This window comes from Myiozetetes cayanensis, unplaced genomic scaffold, assembly GCF_022539395.1.
Source record: "Myiozetetes cayanensis isolate MyiCay16 unplaced genomic scaffold, myiCay2020 scf2-11, whole genome shotgun sequence".
NCBI classification, from domain to species: Eukaryota; Metazoa; Chordata; class Aves; order Passeriformes; family Tyrannidae; genus Myiozetetes; species Myiozetetes cayanensis.
In genome coordinates, this window is record NW_026087411.1 from 80,869,499 (window position 1) to 80,885,777 (window position 16,279).

Below are 16,279 nucleotides of genomic sequence, written 5' to 3' on the forward strand. Positions count from 1 at the left end.
AATTGGAACTGAGATTTTTGAAATTTCAAGCAATTCAGTTTGAAATTAAGTCTAAGGTGAAACAGAAGCTGGTCTATCTATCTTGTATCATGTACTATGCATTAGTCACAGTTATTTCTTTATGTAAATTGTATTTGAAGTATGTGCATCGTTCTGAACTTTGTGTTCATATGTGCAAAGGGAAGGCTTTTATTCAGCAATTCACATTTGGTGTTGGCCCAAATAAAGGATGTGGAGCAATTTAGAATGCTGGTCTATTAAAAAATTCCTGTTGCAGGAAATAGAAAATTGTAGGCTGTAGTGAAATTGACAGTATGGAGATACTCAAATATCTGTAGTGCATTGATATATGAAGGACTTTGCCCATATAGCTGTTCTGAAAACATATAATATGCGGTTCATTCTTAAACAGGTCTCAATTTGTGCAGAGCGTGGTTGCTCAGTGTCTTGTGGAGTTATCCTCTGCTAAAAGCACGTTTAGATTCACTATAAAAGGGGATAATGGAAAAACCTATATTCTGGTAAGTTTTTAGATCTTCATCTTTCTGAAGAAGTTTAACCTATGTATCCCAGCTCCTAAAATTTATTATTCATGCTGTTTGTTATTGTATGTTTAAAGAAAATTAACAAATTCAAATTCTTGAAGTAGCTCTGAAGAGTTCTGTTCAAGTAAGAAATCTCCAAGTTTTTTAATGTAAGTATATGTACATGTAGACATTTTCTCCTGTTGTTAAATTAATGAAAGTGCTATGAACACACCAGAAGTAAAACTGGTTTATATTTAGAAAACATGGAAAGTTTAAATTTTAACTTTTATCTCATCTTCTTGCTCCAGTGCTTCTTATCTTTAATCACCAGAAGTGAATCAAATTGCATAGCATCTTTCATATGTATTGTCTTAAGCCAGCAGGGACTACTAATGTAGTAGTAGTGAAGTGCAAACAAAACTAAAATTGCCTATTATACTTAATGTTCTTATGCTGCTAAACTTGGTTAAGCTTGATATTTAAATAGTGACAGCTAGATTCCCCAAACTTTTAATAGAGATAGGAATTATCTTAATACTATACACCTGTTATAACTAAGGATATTTTCTTTTATTCCTGAACTAAATATCAGGTATGGAATTTGTACATTTGCAGTTTATACAAATAATTCATAGACACAAAGATAAAGAAATACATGATTATAGATTCCTGTCTTGGATAAACTTATAGATGCACTTCCTTGAGGCAGACAATCTGATTACATAAATTGTTTTATATGTGCATTGTCTGAGTTCTGTGATTTCTGAACACCCAGATGCTGAAGAAAGTGTATATCTCTTCCTTTTAAATAAATTTTAGTGCAAAGATAACATTTGTACAACCACTGAGAAATACCTCTTTTGTAATGGGAAAATTAGGGTATCATGAGCAGACCCGTAATTGTCACTATGTATTATCTAATTGAGGAGCCAACAAAAAGTTGTTTTTCCTTTGTAGCTTATGTGTTTCCAAGTTACCTAAAACTCTGCTGCTTAAGTCTAGTAGCTTACATAGAGAAAACTGGATATTTTCTAACAGAAAAATCACTTTGTTTAGTAGATTGCCATTACTCTTAGCTCTAAGTCACATTTTTGCTGATGTATTGATTAGAGGAGCAGGCTGAATTAGATAGGGGCTGGCTTCTAATTGGCACCTCTTCCTTTTTATTAATTAGTTACTAGTTTTTTGGGGATGTTCTTTGTGTTTAACATCAGAAAGCCCTTACTCATGTCTGGAGTTAGGTTCTGGCAACTGTATACACATCAACAGGTGTTCTGGAGTTGTGGGTTAAGTGTCAGGGCTCAGAGGCCTTGTGGACACAAGTGTAATTTAAGCACTGTTTGTATTAAAGATTGTCAACAGCTAAACAGTAAAAAAAGTAGGTGCTTGAGGCTGTGAGTATACAGCCAAGTTACACAAGGAGTCTCATCAATGATGCATTGTGAACCAGCTGTCCCACTTGTTTGTATTGATAATGAGTCAAAGATTGTAGTTCACAGTGTTTGTGCTTACATACATGAATGCACACAGCTTAGGGTGTTTATGTGATAATTAGGGTTAAGGTTTCTCACGGGTATGTTTAACTTTTTTTTAAACCACAAATATTATGTACACTCGTTTTCCTTGTTTCCTCTGTATGTATCACTTAACTTTACCAGTTATGTTATTTGCAGATATCATAATATGAGTTTCTGTTGTTTAAGTTATTCTGTTGTTCAAGGTATATACTACTTATGTTGGGTTTTTTTTTTAAAGGATGTCAACAGATAAAAGTCTCTTTGTCTCAGGAAAAAAAAAAAAGTGGTGCATAAAGTTTTCCTTATTTATCCTAACTATATCTCTACCCTCTCCACATTCTATAAAAGGTAAATCACTTGCCTCCTGTCTTTGCTCAACTGTTGAAGTGTTCCCTACCTTGAATGACTTACAAGCTAGGAATAAGAGGAGGACAGCAAATGGACAGTGAGATAGGAGAGCTTGAGCAAAATGGTACATTATTGGTCAGCATAGCAGCATCTTAATAGATGTCTGGTTTTTTCTGTACTGTAAAAAAGTATAGCTTTGAAAGAAGTAAATAAGTAGCTTTCTGAATAGATAAAGGGAATTCATATAATGGATGGGATCAACCTGATAAAACCCAAAAATACATACATCTATGAAAATCAAAAAGTGTGTGGTAGAGTTTGAATACTATCTCCAGTCTTTCAGTACTGAATGAAAGACCTTTTTTTGGAGTGTAAAGTGTAAAGTGCCTTGAAAGTAAGGCAGCTTATATCTCAGGAGTGATTGGAGAAGGAGTTGGAAGATATCCCGAGAAATTTAATGTGCAACAAAATGGGAGAGACCTGATTGTTGGGCCATGTCTTGAAGAGCATGTGCAAAACAAGTTCGCATTTGTTAAGACTGGAGAAGGGGTGGATGTTGCAGTGATCAAGAACTGAGTTAATGAGAACCTTCTTGAGACTTAGCTACCCAGTCCCCTTAGAGACCTTTATTCTTTGTGAAATATGTGGAAACCACATCTTTACCTGAACAGTCTGAACGTGAGGACGAAGTAGCTGCAATGAAAGACGTTTGCGTTAGTGACCTGTGTGATGATAAAAGTAATAGTAATGCCTCCACAGTAACTATGAAAGAACTAGCACAGAAAAATAAAGACTTTTTTTTAACCCATGTTAAGTTTTAATTGATGCCCCATTGTCCACAAAATTGTAGTATTTCACCTGCCTGGATTGAGTCCCATGAAGTGTAATTGAGATAGATTTGTTGTAGCTTTTCTGCTAAGAATATCTTTGAGGTCTATTGACAAAGTGATTTAAAAGTGAAAGAAAGCAATGAAAAAAAAGACCAACAAAACCCCAAATACTTTCTTCTTATGCTGTCATTTCAGAAAAGGTCATCATTTGCACTATGAATGAATTCTAGACTTTATGTATTTATCTTTCTGTAAAGGTTCTTTACTTACTGCAGTTAATGCACAAGCTGTGCTGTACAAAGTGGTAGAAAGGAGGGAAAGCTTGCAATTGTGAGTAATGTAGTAGAAAGCCCAGATCAAAATATAAAACTGTCTTAGCCAGAAATAACATATAAACTGCTTTGAGTCAACGGACTGAGTCTGAGTGAGTGGTTATTCATTCAAACCAAAAGCAAGATCAAAATTAATTCATGCATGAGAAAAAGAATGAAAATACTACCAAAAGCAGTAAATGTAGTTCAGAAGTTGATTTTCTCATGGCCAGGAGTCTTTCCACCTCCAAAGATTCATCTTCTTTCTCTGTATTGTGTGCTAAATTTTTAATACAGACCTTTTACATTGCTGTTGAGACAAAGACATGTTCTGAACAAGTGGTGGAATGTGATTGTCAGATGCCACATGTCAGCACTTGTGGCGGAGAGAAGGGCTTGTCAGATGGAACCATGTTGCAAATGAAATGCTTTAGTTGCTTTCTCTAAGGCAAATTGCAGAAGGATTCTGAAAGGAGGAGACAGCTATTGGCTGCATTGTTCCCTAGACTAGTTTGAAGCATCCTTCTGAAAAGCATCCCAGGAAGCTCCTTCACAGGGAATTGATAGTAATTTCAAAAGGAAGAAATTCTGTTTCGTTAAAATTAGAAGTGTTCACAGTGGCCTCTGTGTATAGGGCACTTTTCTTTTTTCACCATTGTCTCAAACACCTCCTCAGCACTTGGCTTAAAGCACCTTGTGTAATGGTCCCAGCTAATGAGGTATATTTTGCACTTTAGGCTATAAATGTGTACACTGAGTTACCAGAGCAAAACTGATGAACAGCCACTTGCTAAGCCAAATGCAGTTGCTTGTCATCATTTATGTGCATATGCCAAAGTGATTCTCCTCCCCCCATCCCTCCCAAGATATCTTTATCAATATATCTCATTCCTTCTTTATGAAGCTTCCACTGTAATGTTCTGAGCCTTGGGCTCTGATAAATTGTGACTGTCACATTCAATTACAACATATACTATGTGTCCTGTTAATGGTGGCTTTTTCCCTCCACCAGGGGATATCATGTGTCTGCTACCTAACATCATGTAACTTGTTTTACTTGAAGCTGATTAGATCATGAGGAGCAGAAGATTGCTCTCTGGTGAGCAGCACTGCATAAATCCTGTTTTCTATGATAAATATTTCATATATAAACATTTCATACAGGCTCTGCACTTGCAAAAATTGATTTCCATTGTTAACACATATCACTTCACTGCTGCAGGCTGTGAATAAAGGAAAAACCTGACTTTTTTTGTCAAGTGTTTAGCATGAAAGCCCTGGTTCCAAGTCAGAACACTGATGCCCAATCACACAAAGATTAAATAAGATCCTTAATGTGATGCAAAAAGTTCAGGTTTTTAAAACTCACTCCATTAAATATCCCCTGAATTGCTGGGAGGACATAGTGCTGAAGAATGCCAGTCCCATTATGAAATTTGATAAAGATTTATTTTCCAAGTAAGAGTTTGTTACAGCTGTTTGCAAATCTCAGCTTTCCTTTTAGACCATGTTAATTGCTGTCTTCTTCCTCGCATGTCTTAGCTTCATCTAGTCATCACTACCACTTATAAAAATCCTCAATTTTTGGCACTTCCAATGAGCAGTCTTTCAGTTCCCTGTCTTTAGCCCTCAATTGCTCAACACCATATGCTTGACTACCTCCAAAAAAAAAAAAAAAAAAAAAAAAAAAAAAAAAAAAAAAAAAAAAATTGGAGAAAGAATCCGTCTGGTACTGAAGGAGATAACTTGGGACTGTTTTGTTACTATCAAAGGAAATGTGCTAAAGTCACTAAAAGAAGCAGCTTCACAGAAATGATCTTAAGAGTGACTGTGATAAATCAGGCATCAGTTCATTGTATTAATCCTTTTTTCTCCACTAGAGGCTGTGCAGGCTGTGCTGAATAATAAAATGTCAATTTATGTCTGTTAATACATTGTTGGAAACTTTGTAAGAATGTAGCTTTACTATCGGGTGATTTAGAGTCAGAGTAAAGTAACAAGTTGAAATTGATATAATCTACAGTAAAATAAATTATTTCTTCATTTATAGATATGGCTTTTAAATTCTGACACATTGCTGGTGGAGTCTTTAAGAAGTTCCTCCTCTCTCAGTGTCCTTACACCATTTGGAGATACTTTTATGCCTAGCTCTGGACCAGTGGGGACCTGGAATGCTGTCAAAGTCCTTTACCAGCCATGCATAAAATGCAGAAATAAGGAGTAAGTACAACCTTCTCTGAACTCGGGTTCTGATATTTGATTTGCTTTGCGTTAGTATTTTTTTGATGTTCATTTTTTAAAGTATTCTTTTAAGCAAAATGGTAGAGGAGTAGTATTTGTTTTCTGTTATGACCAGAGAGAATCTGTTTGTTAAATTTTTCCACTCTGATACTAAAATGTAGACCAAAGAGTTATGCTGTTTCTAACGGCACTTGTAGATAACTTACATATTAGTGTTTAAATTTAATTTGCTTTCAGCCCAGTGGTGACATTATTTCAAAAAGAAGCAGAGCCCTGAGAGAAGAGGAAAGAGAAGAGGTGAGGGAGGTAGTTGAGTACAATGTTATATAAATGTTTTACTTAGATGTGTTCAAGTCTACCAGGGCCCTCATAAAGGAAACATTTGATTTCAGCAAGCTTTGAGTTCAACATTATGAAAAACATACACTGCCTAACATGATAAAACCTTTATCTGTTGGAAAGCAAAGGTAAGAGAACATTGATTAAGCAATGGCTCCAGTGTTTACAGGTGATGGAGTATGATTTGACCATAGTTTTCTGCTTTTGTTTTCCAGTGATAGAGAAAAAAGTATTGATTCTGTATAAGTCACACTTAAATAGTGTTTTGGCATTGTTATTTCTTTAACTGTTTGGAAACTAGATGAAAGATTTAAATAGGTGGGAATGTATTTAGAATTTGGAAGACAATCCCTCCAGACTCAGTCAGTACACAGCTAGTTCATAGCCCAAGACCTCATAGAAGTACAATGAAAATGTCTCACACAGACAAGCAAAGATGTGTGTGACTTTAATATTTTTGTAGGAGAAACATACACCTTGCAAGCATGTGTGAATCACCATAGTGTGCTTATCCTGGGTGTTGCCAAGTGTATCCTTTTTGTTTTTCAAACAGATCCAATGCTGAATAGCTGAAATAAACTGACATGGGGAAAAATATAAAATTCTAATATTTAATTAAAAGGTTATTCTACATTGTTAATGTTATTCATGTAAGAAAAAATAGCTTTATTAATGTAATAGTTTCAGAAGCTGGCATAGGAAAACCTCTGTGATCCAAATGTTATTTAATGATCCAAAATACATCCTAAAGTATTATCACCTAAAGTGCTCCTTTTGAGAATGGGAGATATTGCAACCTGCTATAAGATGAAAGATAGTTCACGTACCACTCTTAAGTCTTACAGAAGTGTAACTTACAGTTTTGCTTTTCAAGTTTCAGTTCTGTATCACTGAGAAGATTGAATTGCCTTAACACACGTTCAATTACTCTGACATGTTATTGAGATAAAAGTCATATCTACTTAGTCATTTACCTAGCATTCACAATTGCTTTTCTTGAATGGAGTTCTCAGCAGCAGAATTTTACTGTGAGATTATATTCAGTTCTTTCCTCAGACAGACGTGTTACAAATCACTTTTTTCTGAAGATTATTTTGTATTTATCTTTGGGATTTTGCACTGAGCATAAGGCACAACTGAGGTTTTAATTCTCCTCTGACAGTAATTGACATTTTTCCCTGTCCAGTCCCTAGACAAATGCAACAATGTAAAAGAAAGAACAGAGGATTATTTTTAGAGGTTCAGAAACTAAAGGAACTGTTTGTTTAGTATTGTTTTCCTATTTTTATATTTCTTTGTAAAGTACAGTAAAAAGGACATTAGCACTTCAGTTTGTTTCCAGTAACTCATTTATCAGTTGGCTGGAAGTACTACTGGGATCTGTGAAATAAGACTGAAGTCTTTCTGTATTGAACATGAATGTAAACACAGTGAAAAGAAAAATACCAAGACCAGTACAACATATTTAATGCAATGTGTTTGCATTTAGATATCAAATATTATTTCAAGAATTCTGAACAAAGTGTGCAAGTTCCAAATATTTTAGATTCTCACATTTCAATAATAATTATAATATTACCCCGCTTGCTTCTACCTTTGAAATAATGCAAAGGTTTCAGAGCCCATGGCCTGCTCCCCATAGGTGGGGAGTAAGCAAGGACACCTTCTGTGTAGGAAGCAGTCAGCAGGAAGTCTGCATGTGACCTAGACACCAGCAGACCCCAATAGCTACAAGGGATAAGCATGCACTCTGGTAACTTATTGCACATCAGAGAGCCTCTTCAGTTGCTGTGAGTCCCTGGGTATACTCGGGTCCTGTCCAGTTCCTTCAGTGACAGAATCTGAACTGTGTAATGAGAGGAAAAGAAAGCACCTTCCTTATGTGTGGTCACTGCAGAGTCTGTGCTGGTTACCTGGGCCATAGGTTAAGGCAGGATAAGGTAAACTAGAAGTAAAAGTATTATTTGTAATATCTAAATATAGTAACGTAATCACATATTTGTAAAACATGGGTGAAGAAATGAAACAAAATCTGTACTTAGTCTACTTACACAAGCATAAATCTACTTAGTCCGAGAGAAATACATGGGTTCCATGGTAGCAGTTGAGGTCTCGGGACTTGTGAAAGTCTCCCTTGGCAAACTGCTGCTGCTAAAGAGAGTCTAACTGGGATTGCCTAATAATTCACATTCAGGCACCCTTTTTTGAAGTAAGCCTTAGATTCAGATTCCTGGGGATTGACTTGAATATGTCTCTCAAGGGGAACATAGTAGTTTTTATGTGTGGTCTTTCTTTTCAAGACTTCTGGGATGTCAGAAGAAATTTATTGTCTCACTCCAAAACTCATTTTATTCCTTCTTTATTCAGAGCACAGTTTTGGAATTCTTCTTAATTAACTTAATGCTTATTTCTCTTCCTCAGATACAGAAGTGCTTTTTTCCCACCTAAACTAGAAATTGTGTCTTCCATGTCCTCTCTCTCCTCCAGTGAATCACTGGCACATCTGTCACTGTACCTTACATTCAGTATTATTCTAAATGTTAACAATGTAAAGGAAACAAACATTTGAGTAGAATAAATGTCCATGGTTCATTACTGGCTGCTGAGTGGTTTGAAGTGATAGCTGTTTAGGGTTGACTATCCTGAAGCCTGCTGTAAGAAAACTGTGATCAGAGTTAGACTGTGGTCAGAGTGTTACAACAAAGGTGATTACCCCTTGTGTGGTATCAACAGCATGCTGATTTCATGTTCAATTTGTTGATCTGTACTGACCATCAGATCCTTTCCAGTGGATTGCAGTCTAATAAGCAACCTTCATCTTTGTGTTTGTGCACATGTCCTTTGCCGAATTATATCCTAATTTGGTTCAGAACCTTTTTCTCTTTTGGCCATGGGCATTTTTGTTTCCAGCATGTGGCCAATGATGGCCCTTCCCAGCTTCATGCTGTCTATGGAAGGAAGAAGCATCTCCCTTGTTCCAGTCTCTGGGAGGGCAACTGAGATATGGGATTGGAACAAACTAAGAACACATCATGGGGAGCCTCTCTCCATGTACCTTTTATTGGGCAATGAATTAAAGTTGTGCCCTGTATATTCTCTATACGTTAGACTGTGTTGCTTAAGAACATTCAGTAGCTTTAAAGGAGTTGTGAAGTTAAAATATGGGTATATCCAGACATGCTATTTATAGTGTAGTTCTTGGCATTTCTCCTTGGAGACCTGTATTCCTCTGATCTTCCTGAGGGTAACCTTTAAGTGTTGTAGTGATTTGTATCACTCCTCTAGCAGTTAAGCAGGGCTAGAAGCACTTAGGTGTGTGTTATGTGTGATAGCACAAATTCTGCGTAGGTCCATCTACAGTTAGGGTTTCAGCCCTTGGGGGAGCTTTATGACAATCCTTTCACAACAAATTAGTTGAAATTGCATGCTGTCAATTTCTTCTTATCACACCTGAAAAAAGTCTCTTACGAATGTGGTTGAGTCCCATTAGAGAAGGATGCCTGGTGCATTTTCTGCTCCATCCTTACTTAGGTATTTATGGATCATGTGTATGTGATTACGTTGGTTCCCTCCACTTTTCCCTCTACAAGGCTCCTTTTCTCCACCTACAAATCTGCTACGCAGACAGAAGAGGTCTTCCTTTCAAGTAACAGGTTCTTGGCAAATAACACCTTATGCAGACAGCCTTGACTGGTGGGAGTGATAATGATAAATACTGCTGAAGTGAGTGTGTTGTAAAAATGTATGAAGAAAATTGAAAATACCGTAACATGGCAATTCAACCATAACTTGATCTCAGAAAATATATATGAAGGTACAGTTAGAGGAAAATTGCACTTTTCCCTTTATAGTAGCATGCTAGACAAAGCTTTGTCAAAAGGTCACTCAGAGCTTTTTATATCTCATATGCATCTACAGTCTCTGTGAATGGTTTGCAGCTTTTGCAGAAGCCTTCTTCTGTGTAAGAATTTGCTGCTTATAATTTGAGAGTTGAAAAATGACTTCCAGAAATTGTTCATTTTATTAGCTTTAGAGGGACGAGAATAAGCTTGAAAATCGAGTTTGTGGCTGAAAACCTGGAGGTTTTGAGTCCCAGTGCTTTTATTAGAGTACATATATAGTGAGCTGTTTATGAAGCTGTTATTGATGTATTCCTGAATGTTGTTTATTTGTCCCAAGAGTGGCTCTCATTCTGTATATAACTCTAGAGTAATTCACCTGTCATAAAAATATCAAACTGTGTCACTGTTTCACTGATTTCACTGATTTTTGTATGTCTGAAATAAAACGTTTTCCTAGTGTTTCGGTGACTGTTGCCTATAGAACACATGGAAGCACACAGATCAAGAGTTAATTGGCTGAGGAGTGATCAATGTTTCACTGTTTTGCGCTCTCTTTAAGCTGATTTCTGTATATCTGGAATGATTAATGAGTGGGTGTGATTGTAAAAGGATGGTGAAGGATCTGGTTTATCTCAGATAATTTTTTTTTCCTGTTCACTTCTTGAATTATTTCCTGGTATTGAGTTAAGAGAACTGACACCACAGAGAGGCTAGGTTGCCTTAAAAGACATGACTGAGGAGTCAGGCAAAAATTTTTAAAAGATTCAGTCTGATGCTAATCACGGTTTTGAGACAGGAAGTTAAAAAACACTTTTCAGAGTTTCATAGAGATATGGAAGCTATAAACCTCATGAACTTTGAAAGCTTGGGCAACAAACTGCTCTTTAGTACTGGTAACATCTTCTCCCACCTCTTGGAAAAGGTGTATGCAAGTTTTAAGTGTACCTTTCAGGAGAAATATCCTGAGTCTCCTGTTTATTGAAACTAGACCTGCATGTGCAGCATCCTTTTATGGTATTTACTTAGGAACTTAATTCTTGTTCTTAAACACAGGTCTGATATATCTTTCCAGCTCTTTCAAGCTGTCATATTTTTTTGTATCTAATCTTTCCAATTATAAATAGTGTTAGAAGTACTAGCTGAAGTAGAGGAAAATGTTGGAATAAACCCTTTGCCTACCAAATAAGTTCTGATATTTTTGTTCAAAAATTCTACATCTCGTTCCAACTGAGATTTTTGCGTATGCTGCCATTTTTCACTCATCTTTTGAAATTTAATGTTGAAGTCAGAGGAGGAAGGATTCTGACTGGTTTTTAAAAAGCGGACTTGTAATCCCAAATTGCTTCGCATTTGTTAGTAATGGGACCAATAGCCTGCCTTTCTTCTTTTGTATCATGAAAGGTACTGATGTGTCACTACTCATCTTGCAGGGTACTGCTGTTTTACTCTGCACTGCAAGTGTTAAATGCTGTATACACAGTAATGGGCAATGTAAAAATAAGAAATTTACTCTAAGTGCTATTGCTTAGCTACTTCTTATAGTCTAAATTTTTTTTTTAGAAAAAAACGGATAAATATGCTATAAAGATCTCCTATCACATTTAATATGCTTTTGAATTAGGATTTATGATTCTGTAAAGCGGTAGAACAAAAAAATACAATGAGGCTTATGTTTTTTTTCATATTTTTCATTTTTTCCATATTTATTTGTGAAACACTGCAATTCAGGTAAGTACAATTTTGGTAGTTCTCATGTCTCTTTGATTCATAGTGCTGTAGTTCAACTCTTCTGGGAATCTTAGGATTGGTAATAAGAGAAATGTCAGTTTGGATGGGAAAAATTGTATATTAAAAGCAGCAAGATTATCTGAAACTAATTTAAAATGTGTAGTCTGAAACAACTGTGGTTTTAGATAGTTAATTCCACTTTTGTGCAATGATAAGAATGTAAGAATTGCCATGCTGGGTCAGAGCAGTGTAACATTTAGCCCAGTATCCCTGCTCTGACATCCAGGGATGTTCTTTAGAGTAGTGTGTGAGCCCCAGCACTTCCTTGTACTCTCAGCTCTGCAGTTGTTGCATTAAGGATGTTAGAGAGTACAGCCCTGCTGATTTTCTCTGCAGTCTATCCATTCATCTTTTGGCCATCTGTTTGAATAAATAACTTTTGACATTACTAGTGCTGTCTGTCTCCACATTTTCTTGTAACAACACGTTCCAGAAGTTCACTATTGATGTGTAGTACTCTTTTAACCTCTTCTGAACTCATGTCCTGCTAGATCTAGGAGTGGGGATTTGGTGAACAACAGTTCTGCATTCTTACTAGCTAAATGGACATGGGGATCCTAAACTACAGCGTGCAGTGGTGTTGCTGATTACATTTGGGGCTTAGATTTACAGGCCAGTTTGATGGAAGGATATAAATGTCATATCTATTCGAGTCTTACTGTGTATATCTATATCTCTGTTATATTCATTTTGCTTTCCTTGTAGCACTGCTTTTTTGAAAGCCAGGTAGCCTAGCTGTGATAATGATGATCTGTTGAGGATAATTGTATAATTGTATGTCAAACTATAGCAGATTTCCATTTGGAAGCTTAAAGTTTGTTTCTCATAGACTTATAAAGACTGTTGGGTTCACTCAAGAACTGTAAGTACTCAACTCCTATAATGCTTTTTAAATGACAGGATTTATTTGAGCAGACACAAGTCAAATAATGAGCCAAGAGTGAAAAAATAAAGCTTATAAAAGCCTGTTGGACAGATTGCTGACAAGAACTACTTAAACCTCAAAACTTGATTTATTGAATTTGAGTATCTTGGTCTGTTTTAAATTAATTAGCATTTGTTGTTTCCATTGTATTTCTCCATGACAGTATGTAAACTAACATACTTAGTTAACAAAATTTTACTGCCAATTTTACTGGAAATGCTTTTTAAATCAGTAAGGCTAAAGCAAATTGGGAGTTTATGACTTGAGATCAAGGAAGGCTAATTATTATTTGTGTGGGGGGAGAGCAACAACAGATATTGATGTTGGTTGCTTATTTTGAGTCTGGTAGCATCAAAACAGAATGAGCAATTCTCCCACTGGCTGCTCTGAATACTGGCTTTAAGCTATAGAGTAAATAATTTGTATAACTAATAGGAATAATAAATGGTACCTATCACAGAATGGATAAGGTTGAAGGAACCACTGGTGGAGTCATCTGGTCCAACCTCCCTGCTCAAGAGGGGTCATCATAGAGCACATTGCACAGAATTGTGTCTAGATGGTTCTTGAAAATCTCCAGTGAGGGAGACTCCACAACCTCTGCAGTGCGCAGATTGTCACTCACAGACTGTCTCTGCTCTCACCCACACAGTAAAGAAGTTTTTCCTCATGCTCAGGTGGAGCTTCCTGTGCGTCAGTTTCCACCCACTGCCACTTGCCCTCTTGCTTGGTACCACTGAGGAGAGCCTGGATCCATCCTCTTGGCACCCTCCCTTCAGATACTTGGAGACATTGAAAAAGTCCCCTGTCAATCGTCTCTTCTTGGTGCTGAACAGGCCCCTCTCCCTCAGCCTTTCCTCATAAGAGAGATGCTCCAGTCCCCTCATCATCTTTGTAGCCCTCTACTAGACCCATTCCAGGAGCTCCATGTCTGTTGTACTGAGGAGTCCAGAACTGGACACAGCACTCGACATGTGGCCTCACCAGAGCTGAGCAGAGGGGCCAGGATCACCTCCCTTGACCTACTGACAATGCTCTTCCTAGTACACCCCAGGAGTCCATTGTCCTTCTTGGCCACAAGGGCACAATGCTGGCTCATGGACAGCTTGTTGCCCACCAGGACCTCCAGGTCCTTCTCTGCACAGCTGCTTCCCAGCAGGTCAGCCCCCTGTACTGGTGCCTGGGTTTATTCCTCCCCAGGTGCAGGGCCCTGCATTTGCCTTTGTTGAATTTCAAAGGTTCTTCTCTGCCCATCTCTCCAACCTGTCAAGGTCCCAGCACTCTGGTGTATCAGCCACTCTTCCCAGCTTTGTGTCATCAGCAAAGTTGCTGGAATAAAATTGCTGCAGAATTTTAGAACCTCATTCAATTAATAGCCAAAGGGAGGACTATTAGATCTACTCACAAGTGAGCTGTTGGATTGATCATGCCTGTTTTCCCTCTGTGTATGGTTATGAGTATTAAAGTTCATTTACATTCTTCCCAGAGTGTGTGCATTACTGTAATACCTGTTAAGTAGAAATTTGAAGGAACATACACATATAGTTGATCATGAAGAAGTTTAGACTGGACATTCAAAGCTTCCTAACATCAGAGCAGTGAGATTCCTGCAGAGCCTTCTAGTAGGAATAATAATGTCAAGAAACAGAATAAGGTGAAGTACACTAAAATTCGGAAAAAGGAGTGCCTCAGCACAATGCCTGTTCTTGCAAGGAGGTGAGCCTTTTGTCTGGGAGATGCCTTCTAGTTTTGTTTTCCAGCTCTGTCACTGATCTGCTCAAAGACTTTAAAGTTCATCTTCACCATATCTCTCTTGGTCTCTGGAAGCTCTTTGGAGTGACTTCTTTACATAGAGAGCCACACTGGTACCACAGTCTTGATTGGACTGTTATTCAACACTTAATAAATTATCAAGTGTGGTGTTATTTCTTTACCTATAATGTGTTCTCCTACATCTCAAGTCCATTCTAATTAACTTATTTGTAAAAGATTTATAGTACTTTATCTGCAGCTGTCTTACTTTCATCGGTTGAATTTCCTCTTTGGATGAGGTCACCTATTCAAAGGCTTCTCATTCAGCTGGTGTCTGTGTCTCAGTCTTTCCATGCCTACTTTACTTCCTTTCATCAAAGCTGTGTTTTAGTCTTTAACATCAACTCCTGCATCAGCACTGACTTGGTTTAAACCTAGATTAGGGTTCCTTCTAAATCCCCTTTCGCTTCCTTTTTCTTCTTTTGCTTGTGTCCAGAACTCAGCTGCCAGATTGTATGTCTTCCTTTCCTATCTCTCACGCTTCTAAGCTCAGACTAGCTTTCCCTTTTTTGCGATCCATAAAATTTTAAGAAAGCTCATAAAACTAAATTAAAGAGCCAAAATAATTTGCATTCCCTAATCGGATTTTGTCTAGGTATGTGTGTGTGTGTGTGTGCAGTGCTGTCTCAGAAGGGTGGCATGTGGCCTGTGTGATTCCTCAGCTCTGCTTCGTGTCTGCAGTAGGGCAGCAGGAGAGCTCTGGAAAAGTTCTGCATAGGGTTTCATCAGCTTCAGTGTGGATTATACAGGCACTCTTAAATCTCTGCCATATCAGAAGGGGAAGCTTCAGAATAGTTGAAAGGGGGAACTTGGAAATTAGCTTTGAGGAGAGGAGGTGTTAAAACTGGGGACAGTTCTGTGAAGGGTGGAGGGGTTATTTATGGGTGGGTATTTCCCTGCACAGAGGAAGACTGACAGAGATGTGAGGACATAGTGGCAGAGGACAGGGAAAAGGGACTAGTGGAAAGTTGATCTTTCCAGACCGACAATCAGTCTGCTGTCAGTTTCCAAAGTGAGCTGTGGGATGTAGTAAAATCCATAGAAAATGTTTCTGTAGTAGTTTATGATTTTGAATTAATTTTTACGAGAGGAAGCTGTGTTTTTGACTGCTGTTTTCATTTATTTGGGTTTTAATTGCTTGTTAAATTTGACTTGTAGCCACATCAGATACTTTAATGTCAATATTGTTTTAATACCTGCATAGAGTGAGCTTCTGTACAATTTTTGCCAGAGGTACAATTTTTTATGAAAGGGAAAATGATGATAAAAATAAACTCTTCCATTAAAATTGCAGTTTCAGTGTGAAAGGGAAAATATGACATATGAAATTCTAACTTTAGCCATTTTGTTTACAAAGGTTTGGATTAAATGAGTAAAAATAATAAATTTTTCTGCAGCAAATTCAGGATCAACCAGTTCTGTGATTTGTGGTATTCCTTACTTTACTGTGGGTAATTGCATCCTGAAATACTGAATTTCCTTCTCTTCTGAAGTTGGAAGATTAGGAAAAAAACCTTAAAGCAGCAAGCTGAGAGATTTTTGAACAGTGATTACAGCATATTTTTTTATACAGCAGGATAACTTCTCCCTTTGGATTCAGACATAATGTTCTGGAGTGCCTGGTGTTTGTGAATACTTCTATGTGGAATATCAACAACAGAGCTTAAAAGATATAATTTTACCCAAAGGTTTAAAAATCAGAGACCAGAAAACATTTTCATCTTTATATTGTTCTGAATATCCATTTTAACTTCAGAAATGGCCCCCTGCTTGGTATAATAGGACTTAAAAAGGAAATT

At 37.2% G+C, this 16,279-nt stretch overlaps 1 protein-coding gene across 6 annotated transcripts in view; it reads left to right on the forward strand.

Moving 5' to 3' along the window:
* The window catches only part of UBE3D (ubiquitin protein ligase E3D), an 82,028-nt gene that overhangs the window by 14,052 nt on the left and 51,697 nt on the right, over positions 1 to 16,279 (forward strand). For 4 of the 6 annotated variants that reach the window (XM_050314446.1, XM_050314441.1, XM_050314442.1 and 1 more), the window contains exons 7-8: positions 413 to 521; positions 5,584 to 5,753. In XM_050314446.1, the coding sequence (XP_050170403.1) occupies positions 413 to 521; positions 5,584 to 5,753 (279 nt within the window). Of the gene's footprint in view, positions 1 to 412; positions 522 to 2,282; positions 2,980 to 5,583; positions 5,754 to 6,011; positions 6,744 to 16,279 lie in introns of those variants that run through there. The other 2 variants (XM_050314443.1, XM_050314445.1) reach the window with 2 other exon arrangements.